The 22,497-nt window shown below is 34.1% G+C and overlaps 2 protein-coding genes across 4 annotated transcripts; one reads left to right on the top strand and one right to left on the bottom strand.

Annotated features, from left to right (window-relative positions):
- The first annotated feature begins 217 nt into the window (after window positions 1-217).
- LOC132281740 (protein ATAF2-like) lies at window positions 218-556 on the top strand. The gene has a single exon (XM_059783415.1). It carries the CDS (start codon window positions 218-220, stop codon window positions 554-556), a length of 339 nt encoding a protein of 112 aa, XP_059639398.1.
- An 877-nt stretch (window positions 557-1,433) lies between these two features.
- Window positions 1,434-20,782, bottom strand: LOC132281202 (ylmG homolog protein 2, chloroplastic-like). Of its 3 annotated transcripts, none has more exons than XM_059782929.1 (3): window positions 20,400-20,782; window positions 18,823-19,022; window positions 1,434-1,973 (listed from the first exon to the last, which is right to left on the bottom strand). In XM_059782929.1, the coding sequence occupies exons 1-3, from the start codon at window positions 20,718-20,720 to the stop codon at window positions 1,970-1,972; spliced, it is 525 nt and encodes a 174-aa protein (XP_059638912.1). In that variant the 5' UTR covers window positions 20,721-20,782; the 3' UTR covers window positions 1,434-1,969. The 3 variants fall into 3 exon arrangements, with proteins under 3 accessions (XP_059638912.1, XP_059638911.1, XP_059638910.1); XM_059782928.1 differs by lacking the exon at window positions 1,434-1,973 and adding an exon at window positions 13,591-13,890; XM_059782927.1 differs by lacking the exon at window positions 1,434-1,973 and adding an exon at window positions 16,395-16,587.
- Between the last annotated feature and the right edge of the window lie 1,715 nt (window positions 20,783-22,497).

The raw sequence follows: 22,497 nt of genomic DNA, 5'->3' as shown, positions 1-22,497 counted from the left end.
TAGGTTTTCCAAATAAAGACCAAATTGGAGGCGGCAAATCGGATTTTAGGTTTTACAAAGAAAGACTACTGCACCTACCGCCGACTGCTTTTCTGGAATAGACCTAGCGCTTTGGAGTCCTTGGCTGACCAAATCAATAGGGCTCAACTCCGTCTAGCTTTACAGGGAGTTATTGCATGTGAAGAGGTGACTCGAGGTGCTGCTGATCAGGAAAGATATGGAAGAAATTTTCATTGGTTATAAGTTTCATCCAACCGACAGTGAGTTAATTCAGTATCTTGTGTGCAAGGCGAAGGAAGAAGCCCTGCCATGGGAGGGTGTTGTGAAGGACTGTGACATTTACGGCATGGAGCCCTCGGAGCTTTCCGAGGGTTCGGAAGAAAAAGTTCTTTATTTTTTCACCAAGTTGAAGAAGAAACACGGAAACGGTTCGAGGATCGATCGTGTGACGACGACGATGGGTACATGGAAGGGACAAGACAAGGCTAAACCTATAAAATATGTCAATGGTACTACTGGTACCCGGGAAGAAGATGATCAAGAACAGCTTCTTTGATAGGAAAGAAGAGAACTTTTACATATAGGATGAAATCGGATGGTAAGACGGCGAAGGCTAAGAGTGGATGGAGCATGACTGAATACATTCTTGCCGGCACTAATCTTTAAGAAGCAAAAGTACAGTGTGTGTATATATGTCTCTTATATTGTATAATATTGTATATATTTGTGGCACCTTGTTTTTTATGTTACTAAAACCGTAATTAGATTTTATTCATATACACACACTATATACTTGTTGATTTTATAGTATTACTAGCTTTGTTCAGCTTTCCAAATTTTATTTTATTTTTTATATTTTTACAATTCAACCGTCGATCTGATATGTTAATCAGGACAAAGATTATGTAATTTGCCGAATTAAAAGGCAAAAGCGGGAAGAAATTAAGGTGGAATCCCAAGTTAAGGTGATGCAAGCAGAGGAGTGCAAAGTGACTGTAACTCCGGCACTTGAAGACTGCCCAAATTACTGTCGTTAGTACTAATGCAAGCTGAAGACTGCAGCAACCTCATCACACAAGCAATCGAATTTGATGGAACAACAGTACTAACGCAACCAGAAGAAGATTGCATGGATTGGTTGAACGATTTTGACTGCAGCAACCTCATCACACAAGCAATCGAATTTGATGGAACAACAGTACTAACGCAACCAGAAGAAGATCGCATGGATTGGTTGAACGATTTTGCTACACAACTCCTCCAGAATCAAGAACATTTAGAGGACAGTGAAACACTGATGTTGCCCAACATTTTTTATGCAGATAGTTGGTCCCTCTTAGCTTGATTTAGATTGTCTACAATCAAGTACTGTACCCTACTTTTAACTGTGTTTGGGTTATGTGTGTAACTTTGTGCAAAATTTAATAAATATATGAAGATAAATTGATTGTCGACCTTTAATTAAAATGTATCTGATATATACATGTGTATGTGTGAGAGATGGGCTTTCACAAGGCTGATACAACCTTCTTCTCCCTTAATTCTCAAAGAAGATGCTGCTACTACTAGCATAATATAATTTGATTCAAAATGGTTGTTTGTCTTATGAAATTTTTGTGTCATCACCATTCGACACTTGAATAACTTGCACACACAATGGTATGATTGGTCCAAGACCAATTGTCCTGGGACCATGTAATAACAAACCAATCTCTACCATAGAATGAAGTAATGGCAAGGATAGAAGGCTTAAACCAAACCAGTCTCTACCAGTGAACAATTAGAACTGGAAATCACCTTTTGTTCCCGTTCCACTTATATAACCTTTTGTTAAGCTTCCACTGATATCACCTTTTGTCCCGATTCCATTGATATCACCTTTTGTTTTGGTTCGATTGATATCACCTTTCCTTTAGCTTCCATTGACATCACCTTCCCTTCCATTTGACTCGGCCAATTACATAATCTTTTACCTGAGTAACATGTCAAACAAAAAAAAATTATCATACCAACTCTTCGTTTTTTTTTTTTTTTTTTTTAAATATATAAATTTGGATAGCTGAACATAGTAATAATATAAAAAATCAACAACTATTTGTGTGTGTGTATATATATATATATATATGAATGTTTAATTTTTTAAGTTAATGCAGTTAGGCAAAAGAGAAAAACCCCTTAAATCAGGTTACAGGAGCGGTATTGTTTTCTTAGTTATATCTAGTTACAGTTTTGGAAAGAATATATATATATATATATATATATATATATATATATATATATATATATATATATAGTTTTCGGGTTTTTGAAGACAAGGGCCGTAGATTGAGTGTATTTGGATTAATGAGGGTTAATCTTCAGGAATTAATTTAGGGCTTTTCTCCTTTAGCTCTTTTATTATTACAGGGTTTTCAAAAATGTTTCTACAAGTCGGGTGTTTGGAAGGAGAGAAAATTGGAGTTTCTTGATGTTAAGAGAGGTGTTGATAAAGGCTATGTAGTAACCTCTTCGCTTTATTTTTGAATGCCAAGGCCAAGAAGGGTGTCGTGTTCTTTTGCAGTGGTGGTGGTGAATTGGGTGTGATGTTTCCGGGTTTGTTAATGTGAGAGGATGGTCAATTTGGTACATTGGTGTTAAATAGGTCATAGATGGATTGGTAACTATACATTGGTCAGTGAGGTTAAATATATCATTTTAAACATTAGAAGAGCAAAATTGACCCTCAAACAATTTTCTCATGCTGACATCAACATAATATGTCAAGTACTTAACGGCATGGGGCAATTTGTTATATAATTCAAAACCTCAAAGGAAGCAGGCTGATATAACTTCAAGTTATTCCAACTTAGATTTTTTATTTTGTAATATTATTATTATTATTTATAAGTTATCTATTTTATTCAAGAAAACACAGCACAGAATTAAAAGGGGCATTCCCCAATAGTACAAACAAGAACTAACCAAAGCTCAACAGCAAACCAACAGAAAGAATCAAACATTCCAGAAAGGAATGTATTCAACAGTATGCCTTTTGAATCTAGTTGCAGGAAAGGGCAACATTTTAAGTCTAATCAAGTTGTAATTTGAAGAGACGCAGAGAATTCATCCAAATATGAATTGGAGTATCTTACAGAGTTTGTTTCTCTCCAAATCATGTGAAGATTTTGCAAACTTGATGGTACCAATTCCTCTTAGACTGACACTTGTGATTGCTCCATTTGAGAATCTCAAACAGCAATAGCAACAGACTCTTAGATCAAGGCATACTGACTTATAAAGAATAGATGCTGAACACTTTCAGCAGTCCTTTTGCAAAGGATATATTGGTCTGATTGAGCCATACATCATTGAAGGAGCTTGTTCATAGTGCTTAGTCTATCCTTAGCAGCAAGCCAGAGGATGAAACAATGCTTTGGAACACCTCCATTGAATCAAACAGCCCCACAAGTTATGGTTGACTCTGACATCTTCACAAGCATCCTTAACTGAGAAGGGCTTATTGGAGCTGGACCAAACTGTTGGGAGTTACATGTCCTGGCATAGCAAATTCTCATTTGGATTATAGTGACATAAGTTCCTAAGGTTTCTGAAATATTTATACTTTATACAATTGGTGAATTCAATGTATTATGTTTCGATTTATTATAGAATTGATTGTGTCCACTTGATTACAAGAAATATTTATATATGTATGTGATGACGATCAATACATGAATATAAATAGTAATCATAAATTGTTCATAGTCGGTAATTATGGATGGACTCATAATTAATTAAGACTTGAATTGGATCCGCGTTAGGTTGAGATATACTGCGAGAGCTATCGTATGCAATTGCTCCCTATCACTGTCATGGTATTTGACTCTTAAGTATGAGAAAAGTATAAATTCTTTTATTAATTAATAATTACTTTGATTTGTTCAGCGGATATTTCGGGATCCTTAGACCGACACTTTGGGTAGTTATGTAATTAATAGTTAAAGGGTTATATTTTCAATATTTGCATCATTGCTACTTGTATTTATTTTATATTAATTATGGTTGATCACAAAGTAAATTCGAAGGCCTTCGTGTGTTTTTAGACATAATGATTTATTATACATTTATTTATTTAAATTATTATTTTTGTCAAACAAATGCTTTATTGTGATCGAGTCAGAAATAATCAAAGGTACCAAAATAAATATATTAATTAAGTAGTCGGATTGATGCCTATATTTATCCGATAACTAATTATGCATAGAGGGGTCAAAGTGCAACATTGACTTAGAGGTTATTTATTATTTAATTGGAGTTCAATTAATTTCTTTTAGTGGAGTAGAAATTAATTTATGAATTAATTGAATTGGGTCCATGGACCGGGCCAATTATTAATTCATTATAGCCAATAAAATAATAAGCCCAAAGAATTCTCACTCATAGTCCAACTTGATATTGGAATCCTATTAAATTTGAGACATGTGAATTAGAGATTAAGAAGGATTTATTGTTTCCTTTTCTTTATCTTTATGTTGCCTATATATATACATGGTCTATGTATATTTTATGAGTGATTTTTTTTGGAAAATGAAAAAAGAATCTATTTTCTTTCTCTAGAAAATTAAGGTTAATGTTCTCATCTAATGGAGGCTCCCACAAGCCTAGTTTTCCAAGGTCATTCATAAAGGCTTATGAGTGATTCCTAAAGGCAAAACAATTACCAAGAAGATGGAGATCTAAGGAGAAGGCATCTTGCTAAGGAATCTACAATAAGTGAGAACGTTCACTTTAGAGGAAAGATTTAAAGGTTTATTCAGACCTTTGATGTAAGTATTCAATCCATTAATTGAATAATACATCATATTGTATTTTTGCATAAAACTTGTCTCTATGTGATGAATCAAGATCTGTGAATGGAAATCCCTTGAAAAGTTTTTAAAACAGGCACGTTTCCTAACAGTGGTATCAGAGTATGGTTTGATTCATTACTAGAGATCATGTTTTTATCAAAATTCATCATTCATGGATCCAATTTTAATATGCATATATTTATTTATTAATGTATGTTGATGTATGAATTAATATATTGATACATAATGATGTATGTATAATTGTGAATGGATGATGATGTGTGTTTGGGCCATGGATGAAGTTTATAGGCTTATTGAATGTAATTTTATTTTTGGATGAATGTAATTAAGGCTTTGATTTAGCCGTTTGAAAGTTCAATGATGTAATTTAATTTTTCTTATTGTATTTCCAATTGTAAATTTATTTAAAGCCATGTAATCTTCATAAAAGGAAGCTATGAAGCTTCAAGAAGGTCCAAAAGGGTTAAATTATGCTTCAGGAATTTTCTGAAATTTTTCTGAAATTTTTCAGAATTTTTCTGGAATTTTTTTGGGCTTAATTTAATATTCTGGGTTTTTAAATATTTTTCCAGCAATTTTCCAGTGGCTGGAGCACCGTCGGCGGCAAAGGTGGCGCCGGAGTAAGGCTGTCGATCCGGTGCAATGCGGTGCACCAACATTCCATGCAACCGGATCTGCAACCATTAGATCAGCATAGGCAAGGGTGAAGATCCGGTGAAGCGCACTTAATATGCGCGTTAATGAGCACCCAATCCAAGGGCGCGTGAGGAGCACGCGCCGATGCAGTACGCACCAACAGGCGCATGCCAGCGCGACAGGAGCACGCGTCGATGCAACACGTGCCAACAGGCGCGTGCCAGCATGTGACACGCGCTGGCAACTCCCACGCGCCCGTGCAGGCGCGTGACGAGCAATGCCACCTCCCTCCAGCGCGTGGGAGCGCATAAGGACTCTTTGCACACTCCCCAAGTACGTGCCAGCGCGTGGGGACGTGCTGCGAACTCTCCGATCGCGTCCTATGTGCTGTTTTACCTCTTCAGGCGCATACCAACCTCCTGCGGGTGTTTATAAGTCGACGAAAGACCCTCACGCAATACTTAGAGCAATTAAATGTTAAAAGCTGATTCCATTGGCCATTTTTATTTGCTTTATCTGTCATTAATTGATGTATGTGATGCATAGAATAGATAATTGTTTATTAATTATTATTTATGCATTGGATCCATGATATTTAATTAAATGATTTGATTTATATTAATTAAATTATGAAAATTAATTGGATTTGATTAATAATTAATTTGAGGGCACTTATTGGGAAACGAAAAATTATTTTTGTAAATTATTTTTAAAGTGTGCTTCAAATTAAATATTAGCGAATCATTTAAAGTCCAAATATTTTCTAAATTTAATTGGATTAAAATTAAGACGTTTTGCATGCATTATATCATGTAAATGAATAAAATAAAAACCCTAATTATGAATGATTAAAAATTGAGTGGGAACGAGAATTTTTATACATTACCCTATAGCCTTCGTTATTAAAACCATTGTAATTAGATCTTCAAAAATAAGGTCCCAAGCATGATTCAAAAATAAGTTTACTCATGTTTTGAATAAATTTACCTGATGCGACACAAATCTTAAACTTTTGGTATATTGCGAGAGTGTTAAGACTGATGTGCAGCAAAGATTAGGTAAACTTATCAAGACACTTCGATCTGATCGTGGATATGAGTATTTCTTGGGATACTGCAAAGACTATATGGTCAATAAGGATGTTGTGTACCAGTTTTCCGCAATTGATGCTAAATTGATTTAGGTGTCAAATAAGAATAATAGAATTTTGTTTAACATGGTTAGATCTATGATCAATTATGCTACATTATCTCTTTCATTTAAGAGTTTAGCGTTAATGATATCAATGCACATTATGAACTGCATTCCATCTTAGTCTGTCTCAAGGATACCGTTTGAGCTGTGTTTTTTTTACTAAATCTTAGTTTGAATCACATGCACATATGGGGTAGTCTTGCATATGTGCGCTTGATATGAACAAGTAAGTTGGAAACAGATCATACGCATGATAGATTTGATAGCTACTCTAAAAAGCACTAAGATGGATTATTTTATGATCTCAATGATAAAATTTGATTGTTTACACTCACTGTTTATCTATACGAGGATCATATTATGAATCACATACCTAGTAGCATAATGTTAGAGAATATGGCATGAGTACCAGATGTACCATATGTGAACACACTTATTATAGAGATTAAGAATAATATATGAATTCCCTATTGATGTGTTAACATCATCTAGTACACAGATTCCTGGATCGGTACATTGTTGTAGTGGGAGGATTATCATCCAATCTGACAGAATCATGTTTTTAGGTGAGATCTTTATGGACATCCCTGTTAAACATGAGTTGGACCCGGTAAGCTACACGGAAGCGTGAACCGATATGGATATAGATCATTTTGGCAAGTTGCTATGAAATCAGAGTTGGAATCTATGTATTCTAATTAAATCTGGGATCTTGTAGAACTTTCTAGTAGAGTGATACCTATGGAAGGCAAGTTAATCTACTAAAAGATACCAGAAGATTTCTTAATGAATAAATCATGAGGGTACAAGAGAATGTCATTATTTTTCTAATTCTATATATATTGATGACATCCTACTCATTTAGAATGATATGAAAAGTTTTGTTATCAATAAAGAGGTTCAATTACTTTTGAAATGAAGGATCTTCAAGATGTAAACTATATTCCTAGGATCAAGTTTTGGCAAGATCAGGTTAAAAGGAAAAATAGGCTTATCTTAATAATCTTACATTAATAAAGTTTTAACCAAATTTGGTATGCAAAACTTAAAGAATGAGTTCTTGCATTATTGACATGGATTGCTCTTTCTAATAAACAGTTTTCCAAGACTATCAGAGGAGATTGAGCAAATGAGACTGGAACAATATGCTTCGGCATATGGGAGTCTCATATATGCCATGGTCTTCACCAAACAGGTCATCCGCTACTTGGTAGGGATAGTTAGTAGATATCAGTCTGAACTCGGATTTGATAACTGGTCTGTTGTGAAAAATATCATAAAGTACCTTAAGAGAACCAATGATCTCATACTCATTTATGGATGTGATGATGTGGTTCCAGTCAGATATGATAGTTCTGATTTTAAATCAGTTATATAAAGTTCATGACTTAGTGTATGTTTACTCAATGGAAGGGAAATCAATTAGTAAATTGTTAAGTAGATTTTAACCGCTGACTCAACCTGAAGGTGAAGTACATTGCAGCCTTAAAGGCAACAAAGGAAGTTTTTTGGTTTGATCTCACTGATTTAGAGGTTATGGAGCATATTAGCCTGCCTATCAAGCTATATTGTGACAATAGTGCAGAAGTAGTCCAAACCAATGACCCAAGGTTCCATAGAGGAACAAGGTATATTGAAAGGAAAGTATCACGTCCTACATGATATTGTTCGGTAAGAAAATGTACTCGTGGCTATAACATTGCGTTGGAACACAACTTTGTTGATCCATTAACAAAGGTGTTATGATCAATAGTTTTGATCGTCACCTGGATAACATTGGAGTTAGATGCAATCTGAATTGGCTATGAGGGCAAGTGAAAGCTGTTGGGATTTATATACCCTGGCATAGCAAATTCTCATTTGGATTATAGTGACATAAGTTCCTGACGTTTCTGAAATATTTATACTTTATACAATTGGTGAATTCAATGTATTATGTTTCGATTTATTATAGAATTGATTGTGTCCACTTGATTACAAGAAATATTTATATATGTATGTGATGGCGATCAATACATGAATATAAATAGTAATCATAAATTGTTCATAGTCGGTAATTATGGATGGACTCATAATTAATTAAGACTTGAACTGGATCCGCGTTAGGTTGAGATATATTGCGAGAGCCGTCGTATGCAATTACACCGTATCACTGTCATGGCATTTGACTCTTAAGCATGAGAAAAGTATAAACTCTTTTATTAATTAAAAATTACTTTGATTTGTTTGACGGATACTTCGGGATTCTTAGACCGACACTTTGGGTGGTTATGTAATTAATAGTTAGAGAGTTACATTTTCAATATTTGCATCATTGCTACTTGTATTTATTTTGTATTGATTATAGTTGATCACACAGTAAATTCGAAGGTCTTCGTGTGTTTTTAGACAAAATGATTTATTATATATTTATTTATTTAAATTATTATTTTTATCAAACAAATGTTTTATTGTGATCGAGTCAGAAATAATCAAAGGTACCAAAATAAATATATTAATTAAGTAGTCGGATTGATGGCTATATTTATCCGATAACTAATTATGCATAGAGGGATCAAAGTGCAACATTGACTTAAAGATTATTTTTTATTTAATAGGGGTTCAATTAATTTCTTTTAGTGGAGTAGAAATTAATTTATGAATTAATTTAATTGGGTCAATGGACCGGGCCAATTGTTAATTCATTGTAGCCAATAAAATAATAAGCCAAAGGATTCTCACTCATAGCCCAACTTGATATTAGAATCCTATTAGATTTGAGACATGTGAATTAGAGATTGAGAAGGATTTATTGTTTCCTTTTCTTTATGTTTATGTTGCCTATATATATACATGGTCTATGTATATTTTAGGAGTGATTTTTTTTGAAAGAAGGAAAAAGGAATCTATTTTCTCTCTCTAGAAAATTAAGATTAATGTTCTCATCTAATGGAGGCTCCCACAAGCCTAGTTTTCCAAGGTCATTCATAAAGACTTATGAGTGATTCCTAAAGGCAAAACAATTACCAAGAAAATGAAGATCAAAGGAGAAGGCATCTTGTTAAGGGACATATAATAAGTGAGAACGTTCACTTTAGAGGAAAGATTTAAAGGTTTACTCAGACCTTTGATGTAAGTATTCAATTCATTAATTGAATGATACATCATATTTTATTTTTGCATAAAACTTGTCTCTATGTGATGAATCAAGATCTGTGAATGGAAATCTCTCGACAAGTTTTTAAAACATGCATGTTTCCTAACACAAACAATATCATTATTCCCTATCCTAGAAGGTACAGAGAGTTTGCTTAATTGACGTACTTAATTGAACTTTATTATCAATTCTTTCATATTATGAACCTTTGATTTTGATATAGAACTGTCTACATTAGAAAACACATTATTTGTTTGCGTATGGTTTGTGATTCAAGTTCATGCCCTTAATTCAGAATAGGACGACGAATCCTTATGTTATAGATTGAGGCGTGACAATTTTGATAAGTGAGATGCACGAGTATTATTCTTCTCACTTTGTATAATCTTTACTATACAATCCTGAAAACCCTCTTATTAACCTGTTTCAACAACTTTTCTTGCAAGTTATAAGTAAGTTCACACTTAGTAGGAAAATTGTTATAGGCCATGGAGTTCAAATTTCTGTAGTTTCTGCGAAGAATCTGAATATAAAGTTCAATTAAGTATGTCAATTAAGCAAACGAGAGAACTTCATCATAAATGTAAATTAAAAAAGTGCCACAGTATTTATCAAGGATATACTGCACAAAACTTATAAAAATCATCATGTGATTGTCCAGGCACTTTTCCAAGATGTGTTTTATGGTCTCACGCGGATATCCCCGATCTCTTTGGCATGCATAATTTTCCTTTTTCTAATCTTTGCATTTCATTGCAAAGTTAGCCTAAGAACGGGATCCGCGATATTCCACGTTATGATTCCAGGGCACGGTATATACGTTCCTTATCGATGTTTCTTAACCATCAAGGTGCACTTCAATGCTAATGTGATTCTGATACTGATAATGACGGAAATTGTAATACTAATATGGTGGTTATAAATAGTGAATTTATTGTTAAGTGATGCGTATAACATATAAAAAATTAATAAAGAGTTCTTTATGGACAGACGGGCAAGGAAATGACAAAAGAGGGCTAGTCCAGTGCACGATGCACCTGCCATTACAGAATTTAGGGAGGGTCAAATGTATGCAACCTTTCAACGGCATGCGGAGATGTTGTTTCAGTGACTCAAACCAGTGACCTCTACGTCACAATGAAGCAACCTTAAGGAAATGACAAAAGAAATCGTCCTCAAATTGGATGGCAAGTCAAATTAATACTACCTTTAAATATTTTCCTATTTATTAACTCAAAAACTCAACAAAACCTTATATTCCAAAAACTTGGAGTTGGGTTACACATGAAATTTTGTCATACAGCTTTATTAGGGGCTTTCCATTCTCATAAATCACACTTCATCACATATTTTCTCATCTAGGGATAAAAAGAATCACGTTTTTTCTATTCGATCCGACAGCCTTCTGGTCTTCATCTTGACCTAGTCATTCCTTCCAAACTTAAATTGTACCTATGGTCCTTGTTCAATTGGTGACATTTCTAGTTTGAAGTCTAGTACATATGTGAACATTTCCACTTTTTTTTTTTTTCCCTGAAGGAAGTAAGAAAAATTATATTTTTATTAGGTAATTAGAATTATATATTACAATTGTTCATGAATCCACTCTACATAAGGGCATTTCAAACCTAGGCCTACCCAAGGGAGAATCCAGGAATTGTTAGGGGAGGGGGGACTAATATTAAACAAGGGGGAATTGAGGATCGAAATATTAAAGAATTGAAAAATTTTAGAGTAAATAGGGTTAGACTTTAGAGGGAAAGAATGAACAAGCTCTCTGATTTGTGCAAGATTAGAAATTTAGGAGTTCTCTGTCATTTGGCTTAATGATTATTTAGGGCTTGTTTAGCTTGGGCCTATTTGGTTGGGCCTTTGTTTTAAAATTGTGGCTTAAATATTGGGCTTATTTGGATGGATTAAAATTTAGGGGGCTACTACTGCACATATATTCATTTTTCTTAATAACCAAACTATTACAATACCTTGTTTCCTATAACATAAACATATATATATACACACACATATACATACACAAACCGAAAGAGAGAGATACTTGGGAGAAATTGTGGAAATGGGAGGAGAATAAAAGGAAGATTTTGTCGAGAAGTGGGTTTGGGGAAGCGAATGTGTCTAAGAATGTGAGGCAATTCACAGCAGTGGATACGATAGAGCTATGGAGATGACGAACAATGTTTACATTGAATTGGAGATGGGGTTTAGAGTGAGAGGACTGCGTGAAGAATTGGGGAGGGAATGGGGTGTTGATAAATGGGGAAGGGAGTAGGAGTAAACTGTTGTAACCGAACCCGTTGGCCATGGATCGGAAAAGGAAAATTTAAAAATTAGATCTTTATTTTTTATTTTCTATCAATACTTATTGACGCGCTCCCCACGTAGTAGACCTTCTGTGCGTGTGGCCTCTGTGTGATAAAATTGAAAATTTGAAATTCTCACCCATTTCTCAATTTAGTCAATAAAATTTTTATTCTCTTGATTAAACACAAGTGTGAATGTTCGCTGTATAAAAGAATATTAATATATTCGTATGGCATTTTTGAAAATTTATTGTATCATATATATATATATTTGTATTGCATTTTTAAGAATTTATTATTTATTTTATCCCTTCCGTTTATGTATGAAAGAAGGTACCCTTTAACAATTTTTTTATATTTTCAAATTACAAACAAAGCAGGCTTAAATTTCACAACATTATAAAAAAAAAAAAAAAAAAAAAAAAAAAAAAAAAAAAAAATTGTTTTTGCATTTTTAACCAAATCATTTTGTCAAAATACATATATTTTTTGCTAGCTTGCCCCACCAAGCACATTTTTTGGGTAAGCATCTAACCGAGCTATATAACCTATGGCAATGTACGCTCAGGCTGAACCAATTCCAAAATCAAATTTCCTTCATTCTTTGTAAAGCTTAATTTACAAGCATCAATTGTTTTATTCAATTTTTCTTTGGTCTTTTTTCAGCTTAAGAAGTCCCAAACTCAGAATTATATACAAGATGGAGAAAACTAGAGGATAGAATGATAACAAATAATGCAAACTTGATATCTCCAAAAATAAAAATACTATTAATGGTGCACCAGTCATATCGCATCTTTGGAATGCCTGGTCATCTCCGTTTAGTGATACCTATAAAGGTAAGTGATACGGGCTAAAGAGATTTTGGAACATATGAAAAACATGTATCGTCCAATGAAACTTATCACACCTTCTCATAAAAAGGGCAATGATAACATCCTAACACTCGACTACTCGGATATCTCACAAGAGTGTGAGCGCCCCCTCACCACAAGAGCTATGGTGACGCCCATACCCTTGCGAGACACTCAACGATCAGGTGTCATCAAGTATAAAACTTTTCTTATATAAAATGCTTTCAATAAGTTGATACGGTACATTTTCATTGAATGAAAATAATTATGACATGAAATACCTGGCACACCCAAAAAGGGCATGCAATTTTGAATCTAGAGGGATTTAAAAATTCAGATTTATCCATGAAGAACCCCAAATGCCATATTATGCTCTCAAAGTCTGAGCATCTGGGATCTTTTGGTCAATTGCTAAACTTGAGCTCATTTTTTCGGGCTTTCAATCTAATTTCAAGTGAGTTTGAACAATGGGCTTAAAATTAAAGGTTTTGATTCTATCTCGATAGAATGAATGCCTAGACAAACAAAATGAAAAATAAATAAAGATAACAAATTTAGGCTGCTATGATATACAACTATGTAACACATCCTTACAAGATGATATCTGAGATGAAAGGCAAATATAAGTTTCAATATGAAAGGCAAACATAAGTTTAAATATTGGAAGAGTTTTTACATTTTTGCCATAATTAAAAAGAAAGGACCTATCCTAGGCTACCATTCTTGAAAGGTACAAAGGTCATAACTGCAGCTTAGTTTCAAGATTTGGGAAACCAAATTTGCAAATGGATAAAGAAAACAATTACTGCATACCCCACATTAAAATATAAATCACACCTTCTTGTGATCTTGATCATTGCTTTTAGAATGAAGCCAAGCAGTATGCTAAAATGGACTTTTATTTTCTGATTCAAAGAAAATCATCAAAGTAAAGTGCAATGCAAGTCCACACAAAGTATATAAGATGCAACGATACCGGCAACAATTTAGCGCACGCAACCAAAATTCATGCCATAAAATGGCATTAAAAAAAAACAGAGAGAGAAGCGAGGGAGTATGAACAAAATAGATTTTCAACAAGGCATGTAATATCCATGGAACAAATATAATGGCTTTCACTCTCAGGCAAGCCGTTTCAATCATATACCATCATTCCCACCAAGAAGATAATATAATTCAGGTCAAGTCTCATTCTAGTTGAATATTAGTCTCAAATGAACCATTAGTGGAGCTAATAGCATGAACCATTAGTGGTAACAAATAAGATCAACATTGAAACTGTAGCTAATACCATGAAAATAAAAATAAAAAATCACACTTTCTTGTGATCTTGATTATTGCTTTTAGAATAAGGCCAAACGTTATGCCAAAATAGGCTCTTACCTTCTAATTCAAAGAAAAAATCAAAATTAAAGTGAAATGCAAGTCCATACAAGGAATATAAGAGGTAAATACTAAATATATCAGCAACGATTTAGAAAAAGCAACCGCCGAAATATGACGTTAAAAAAAGAAGGGTTAATTTCACCTATACCCCCTGACGTTTGCCTATATTCCACACACACCCCATCTACATTTCATAATTTCACCTACACCCCCCTGTCAGTAAATTTGTGATTTTACTATTTTACCTTGAATTATATATTAAAATTAATAACTCAATGAAAAAGACTTTTAACTCCCTCAGTTTAAATTAAATTTCTCTCTCTCTCCTCTCTCTCTCTCACACACACACACACAGATATATATATATTTTTCCTTTCTTCTTCATCGTTGCCGGTGAGACCACCGAACTGAACTGACCTTCACCAGACTTGGGATCGCCGGACTGAACTGGGTCGAGGTAGCTGTGAACTTCGCCGCCGTTGTCTTTGATCCCGCTTACCTCGTTCTTGTCCAGCGTTACGACGGTGAGTACACGGCCGTAGATGCGACAGCGTTGAAGTCCAGCGTTTGGACTGAACTAAAGGATTCCTCCTTTTTCAGTCCGGCGAGCAGCGATTCAGTTATGCGAAACCCAATTCAGCGATTCAGTCATTCTCAAAGCTAGAACGAACTAAGTTCGACCAAACCCAGTTCAGCCCGGCGAGCAGAGATTCCTCAACCCACCTCGGTGAAACCCAATTCAAAACGGCCATAGACACGCCAGAGCTCTGTAGAAGAATTCGGCCTAGCTCTGTAACTTTGTCACCATCCGAACCATCACCATCACAACCCCAAGAATCTGATTCCATTCCTGTGAAGAAAAACGAAGTCAGATGTCGGCTCCTCCGCCTCCACCACCGCCAAATGGACGTCAATGCCGAAGAATCGAAGGCGAAGTCGATTGCGGAAGACGACGCTAAAGACCAAGTTGATGTCGGCAGCAGGTGTCGGATTACAACCTCTACGGCATCGCAATTAATGTCTCTCCACGTCGGATTACAGGCTCGATGGCATCGTAATCGGCGGCAAAAATCAGTGTCTCGTGCTCCGACGGGAGACCGGACCCAGCCTTTACAGCTTCTCCAACATTGCGCTGTTAATCAACATCGTCGGCACCGAAACCCTCAACCGTGACTTTCTGGTATATATATATATATATATATATATATATATATATATATATAATGGTATATAACATCACCTATATGGTGGCATGCACATTGCACAATTATTCAGGGGACAAAAAGTATCTTAAGTGGAGATTGGCCAGTTTACGCTTAGACTTTCTCTCTCTATTTAATCATTCGTTGGTTGGATACATGCATACATAGTGTGTGGATAATATCTATAGCGTAATAATCTTTTATTCATAAAATGAGTAAGAAATTCAACTACAGTTATATCGAATGATCATTATTCATGGATGAAATTTTTATTCATTGGTGATTAGCAGGACTATTATATAAGCCTTGACCCATGGGCAAATTGAAAAAATTAATTTAATTAATAATTTAAAAAGAAATTAAAATAAAATAAAATAAAATTTTTTTTAAAAAATTAATGGGTCTGTGTGAAAGGAAGAAGATGATATATGAATATATATGTCTATATATATATATATATATATATATATATATATATATATAGAAGTGAAAGGTAGGGTATTTCTTGAGTTAATTAAGGGTAGTTTTGTAATTGCGTATTGGTGAACTGAGGTTAAAGATGTCATTTTAGACATTAGAAGGTTAAAATTGACTTTTTAACAATTTTTTGATGTTGACATCAGCACACACCGTGAGTTGCTTAACGGCGGGGGTAATTTGCTATACAAACCAAAACCTTAAGGAAGGTCGGTAGAATATTGAAATATAGGGGGGTGTAAGTAGAATATGGGCAAACGTCAGGAGGTGTGGTTGGAATTAACCCAAAAAAGAATTAGAAAAGAAATGGACTATGAACAAAATACATTTTCAACATGGTATGGAACAAAAAAAAATGGCTGTCTTTCTTCATGCCAACCACTTCTATCATATAAAATCATTCCCATTAAGAAGAGAATATAGGTATTAATCACTCCCATGAACATTGAAAATGTAGCTAATGTTCCACTAAGTCATCTAAAACCTACTATTTCGTTGATACCACGAAATATGTTCAAGTATGGATCACATAAGGTGCTGAACAAGAAATACCATCGAGATTATCAATGTCTATAGGTTCTGATCAAACGAAAATTTTAAAGCAATCACGACTACACCGCATCATTATAAGACAAAAAATGAATACTGGCAAAAGGTTGTTGACCTAGTTCATGCATTCTACAATTGAATACTGGCTAGTTGAACATGATGGCAGAACACCGGTACCAACGTTCTAATAAGTAATACCAGTTTTGACACTTGCAAATATGGTTGTTAAAATCCTGATTCGAATCTTATGATCCTACAATTTTGTGATTCAAATGTATCAAATTGATTCTGATCCCGCAAGAAACCCAGTAGGATAGAAATTAGAATTTATGCTTAATCCTTGTAAAATCACAAGAATCACAAGAGATCTTGAGTTGCATCCAGATTTGCTGAACCTGCTTTACAACCTTATAATGTGACATTTGTATTCTTCTTTTTTTTCCTTGGTAAGAAACTCACACACCCATTTGTCCCTATGGGGGTATTTTTCTTTTTTTTCCTTGGTAAGAAACTCACACACCCATTTGTCCCTATGGGGACTTGAACCCTCCTCACCTACCACTTTGGAAGGTAGAGGAGATACCACTAGGACTTGTAATCATTTTTAATAAACAAGGTTCTGAGACTCAAATAATATTACAAAACAAACACCAAAAAATCCACTTAAATGGCCTAAATAATACAACAATGTCTAATCTTTTTTATTTATTTATTTTTATTTATCATTTTAACTCTACAAAGATTCTTGTTATCTGCTTTAAACTAGTAAAATAGTCAATTACTTTAACACCTGATTAGACCGTTAACTAATATGGACTCAAAATTGTTTCCTTTCCCTTATTCATTTTTCTTTTTAGTTGATTATTTTGCTATGACGTGTGGTGGAAAGTGGGACAAATTTTTGCTTCACACAATCAACTTCAAATTCCACCTCTAAAACTAAGTTAGTTTGCTTCAAACCGATGGATCTCCTATCTTCACTTATCTCAGTACTCATTTTTTTTTTTTTTTTTTTTTGAGCCTATGTTATAGGCTTTGTTGCAAAATCTTTCATGTCAAGTAGACCAAGAATTTCAAAACGTAGTTTTGTATTTTCATATGTAGTTTTGTATTTTCATGCAATGTATGTTTACATATAAATGATTATTTGTGAACTTATTTTCATCTTAAGTTCTACATTCAATATGATAAATTGCTTTTATTATTAGTTAGTGCTATGTAATTTGGAGGCTCTTATGCCAATAATTTTTTTGCTTTTGTGAGGGTAATGTGTTACAAAATTATTAGACGGAGCTTTTGTAAGTTTATGCACTCTAAATATTTATCTTAATTCTTTTCTTTTCTTTTTTTCATGAAATTTAAGATTGTTCATGGTGTATTCTTAAGAATTTTCGAGATGCACAGATAGAAATATTACAATTTTTATTGGAATAGACTATAGAGTAAGATTCCATTATGTTGGGCTATGATCTTCTTGAGGAGCTCACTCCATACCATTCTTTTAGGTAATACTCTGATGGCTCAAGTATAGCAGATTTTGGCAGCAGTGTTGTCATTTATTTTTAGTTGCTCTTTTAGTTTATTTTGAGGACTATTGTAATTTTGTTTTTGAACTTGATGTGGTTGGATCATGGTCAGGCTTTATTATCAATTCTTTCATATTACGAACTATGATTTCGATATAGAATTGTCTACATTAGAAAACACGTTATTTGTCTGCGTGTGGTTTGTGATTCAAGTTCACGCCCTTAATTCAGAATAGGACGAGGAATCCTTATGTTATAGATTGAGGCGTGGCAATTTTGATAAGTGAGATGCACGAATATTATTCGAGTATTATTCTTCTCATTTTGTATAATCTTTACTATCCAATCCTGAAAACCCTCTCATTAACCTATTTCAACAACTTTACTAGCAAGTTATAAGTAAGTTAACACTTAGTAGCAAAACTCGAAGGTACAGAAAACACATTTTTTCACCCATGAGCTACCTTAGTGATTTTAAGATCAAGTGGTGGGAAAGCAACCGGCCAAGGTAGATTAGAGCTAATACATATAAAGTTTCTGATGATCTTACACAACACAAACTGGCCACAACCCTCAAAAAAAAAAAAAAAAAAAAAACAATATTTCATATAATTAATTCGCAATTGTAAACTACTGCATCAAAAAGCCGCCAAAGTCATGTTTACCAAATGTAAACTTCAAAATTTTAGTGGCATACCTGAGTGGGCTAACAATGGCTGGAGGAGAGTTAGGGAACCAGGTTAAAACAAGCCTGACAACCAATAGTGTATTGTAAATATTCAAGAAATTCAGAATGCCATTAGTCACCACAATCCCAGCCACAGAATCGCCTGGTATAATGGCAGCAAAATTGTGATTGGCCATGGAATTCAAATTTCTGTAGTTTCTGCGACGAATCTGAATATAAAGTTCAATTAAGTATGTCAATTAAGCAAACAAGAGAACTTCATCATAAATGTAGAAGTATGAAAAAAGCGCACAGTATTTATCAAGGAAATACTGCACAAAACTTATAAAAATCATCATGTGATTGCCCAGACACTTTTCCAAGGTGTGTTTTATGGTCTCACATGGATCTCCCTGATCTCTTTGGCATGCATAATTTTCTTTTTTCTAATCTTTGCATTTCATTGCAAAGTTAACCTAAGAACTGGATCCGCGATCTTCCACGTTATGATTCCAGACACTGTATATATGTTCCTTATCGATGCTTCTTAACCATCAAGGTATGCTTCTTAACCATCAAGGTGCACTTCAATGCTAATGTGATTCTGATACTGATAATGACGGAAATTGTAATAATAAATATGGTGGTTATAAATAGTGAATTTTATTGTTAAGTGATGCATATAACATATAAAGAATTAATAAACAATTCTTTATGGGCATGGCTAGTCCAGTGCACGATGCTCCCACCATTACGGGATTTGGGGAGGGTCAAATGTACGCAACCTTTCCTCCGCATTCGAAGAGGCTGTTTCAGTGACTCGAACTTGTGACCTCCACGTCACAATGGAGCAACCTTAAGGAAATGACAAAAGAGATCGCCCTCAAATTGGATGGCAAGTCAAATTGATACTGCCTTTAAATATTTTCCTATTTATCAACTCAAAAACTCAACAAAACCTTATATTCCAAAAACTTGGAGTTGGGTTACACATGGAATTTTGTCATACAGCTTTATTAGGGGCTTTCCATTCTCATAAATCACACTTCATCACATACTTTCTCATCAGGGGATAAAAAGAATCACATCTTTTCTACTCTATCCGACATCCTTCTGGTCTTCATCTTGACCTTATCATTCCTTTCAACTTAAATTGTACCTATGGTCCTTGTTCAATTGGTGACACTTCTAGTTTGAAGTCTAGTATATATGAGGAAATAAGAAAAATTATATTTTTATTAGGTCATTAGAATTATATATTACAATTGTTCATGAATCCACTCTACATAAGGGCGTCTCACCCAACTGGGTGGATACCAAATGAACTAACACTCATCTTCTATAATTCATCATTAGAACTGACAAGCTACCCACAATAAAATAGCAGGATTCAACTCCTAATTCTTAATAAACAATTAATATTAAACAGATAATAAACAAAATAAACGCAACTTCGGAAATGCACATACATTATTCATTTTTCTTAAAGACCAAACTATTATAATACCTAGTTTCCTATACTTAAAACCATCCTACATAGACATAAAAAATATATATATAAATACACACATACACAGACACAAACACAAACCGGATGAGAGAGATACCTGGGAGAAATTGTGGAAATGGGAGGAGAAAAAAAGGAAGATTTTGTCGAGAAGTGGGTTTGGGGAAGCGAATGTGTCTAAGAATGTGAGGCAATTCTCAGCAGTGGATACGATAGAGCTATGGAGATGACGAACAATGTTTACATTGAATTGGAGGTTGGGTTTAGAGTGAGAGGACTGCGTGAAGAATTGGGGAAGGAATGGGGTGTGAATAAATGGGGAAGAGAGTAGGAGTAGACTGTTGTAACCGAACCCGTTGGCCATGGATTTCTGCTGCTGCTGCTTTGAAGAAGAAGAAGAAGAAGAAGAAGAAGCGTCCATTTCTTTCTGTGCTTTGGCGCAAATGGATAGAAAAAGAGAGCCCACTGTTTTCTATATCACCTATTATTTAGAGGAGATTGGGATATGGATCGGAAAAGGAAAAAAAAATTAGATATTTTTTTTAATCAATACTACTTGTTGACGCGCTCCCCACGTAGTAGACCTTCTGTGCGTGTGCCTGTGTGTGATAAAATTGAAAATTTGAAATTCTAACCCATTTCTCAATTTAGTATGTCCACTGTATAAAAGAATATAAATATATTTGTATTGCATTTTTAAAAATTTATTGTATCATATATACATATATATATATATATATATATATATATTTTGTATCGCATTTTTAAGAATTTGTTGAATCATTGTACTTGTGTGCGCTATTTATGTATGAAAGAAGGCACCCTTTAACATTTTTTATTTTTTATTTTTATTTTTATGTTGTGAAAGTAAAAAAAAAAAAAAAAAGTTTTTGCATTTTTAACCAATTCATTTTGTCAAAATGCATATTTTTTTGCTAGAACATTTTTTGGGTAAGTATCTAACTGAGCTATATAACCTATGCCAATGTACGTTCAGGCTCAACCAATTCCAAAATCAAATTTTCTCCATTCTTTGTAAAGCTTAATTTACAAGCATCAATTGTTTTATTTAATTTTTCTTTGGTCTTTTTTCAGCTTCAGAAGTCCCAAACTTGGTTATGTATCTCTACAAGAATTATATACAAGATGGAGAAGACTAGAAGATAGAATGATAACAAATAATGCAAATTTGGTATCTACAACGATAAAAATACTATTTATGATGCACCAGTTATACAGCATCTTTGGTATGCCCATTCATCTCCGTTTAGGGGTACCTATAAAGATAAGTGATACAGGTCAAAGAAATCTTGGAGCAGATGAAAAATATGTATCATCCAATAAAACTTATCTTAGTATGAGAAGGGCAATGATAACATCCCGACATTCGTCTATCCGAGTATCTCACACAAGAACTTATTGAGATGTTGCCTTCCAGAGGATCATTATATAACACAAAAAGTGAGTTTTGAAAAACTCCAAGAGACATATAACGTAACCACCTTGGTAGCTCCATAGAGGAGAAAACCTTGCTAACGGTTAACGACCACCGGGCTCGGAAATCCAGTGGATAGTCCCATTGAGAGAAGCATGAGATGAATCAAAACGGATACAGGGTATGGTACCAGAAACACTAATTCTTGTCCAACAACCCTCTTTAAGAGAATAAATGTCAACCTCAAGGTCACTAGAAACATAAGCAATTGTAACCACCTGATAGTCATTAGTTGTGGAATCGAATCCGAATCCAAAAGCAAGATCAAAACATAAGCAATTTTGGTAAAAGATTACGAAATTATTTTTAGTGATGAGAGAACATTATGATTTGCAGACGCACATGATTTGCATAAGTATTCTCACCGGCAGTCTTAGAGTTTTTAATTATTGAATTACAAATATGCCCCCAAACGGGTATGCATAGAATTATGAAACAATTATTTTGACAAGATGTATCGATTATTAAAAGTAATTAATACCATACTATAGGGGGAGCGCCCCAGTGAGAATATCATATAATTTGCACTTATAATAAAGATAGATAGATAGATACAATTTAGAGAGAGTGCAATCCAATTGTTCTCAAATTTGCAAACTTGAACAACAACATTCCTTACGTAATTGTCAGACTATTAAATTGACCCATTTAAATCATTAAAGCATAGTATTAACATTTATAAGTCTTTTTATTTGACCAAAAT

The sequence above is a fragment of the Cornus florida genome, unplaced genomic scaffold (genome assembly GCF_030987335.1).
Source record: "Cornus florida cultivar Cherokee Brave unplaced genomic scaffold, ASM3098733v1 CherokeeBrave_3.0.0_Hap2_Chr11, whole genome shotgun sequence".
In the NCBI taxonomy this organism is placed as follows: Eukaryota; Viridiplantae; Streptophyta; class Magnoliopsida; order Cornales; family Cornaceae; genus Cornus; species Cornus florida.
This window is presented reverse-complemented; position numbering and strand designations above follow the sequence as displayed.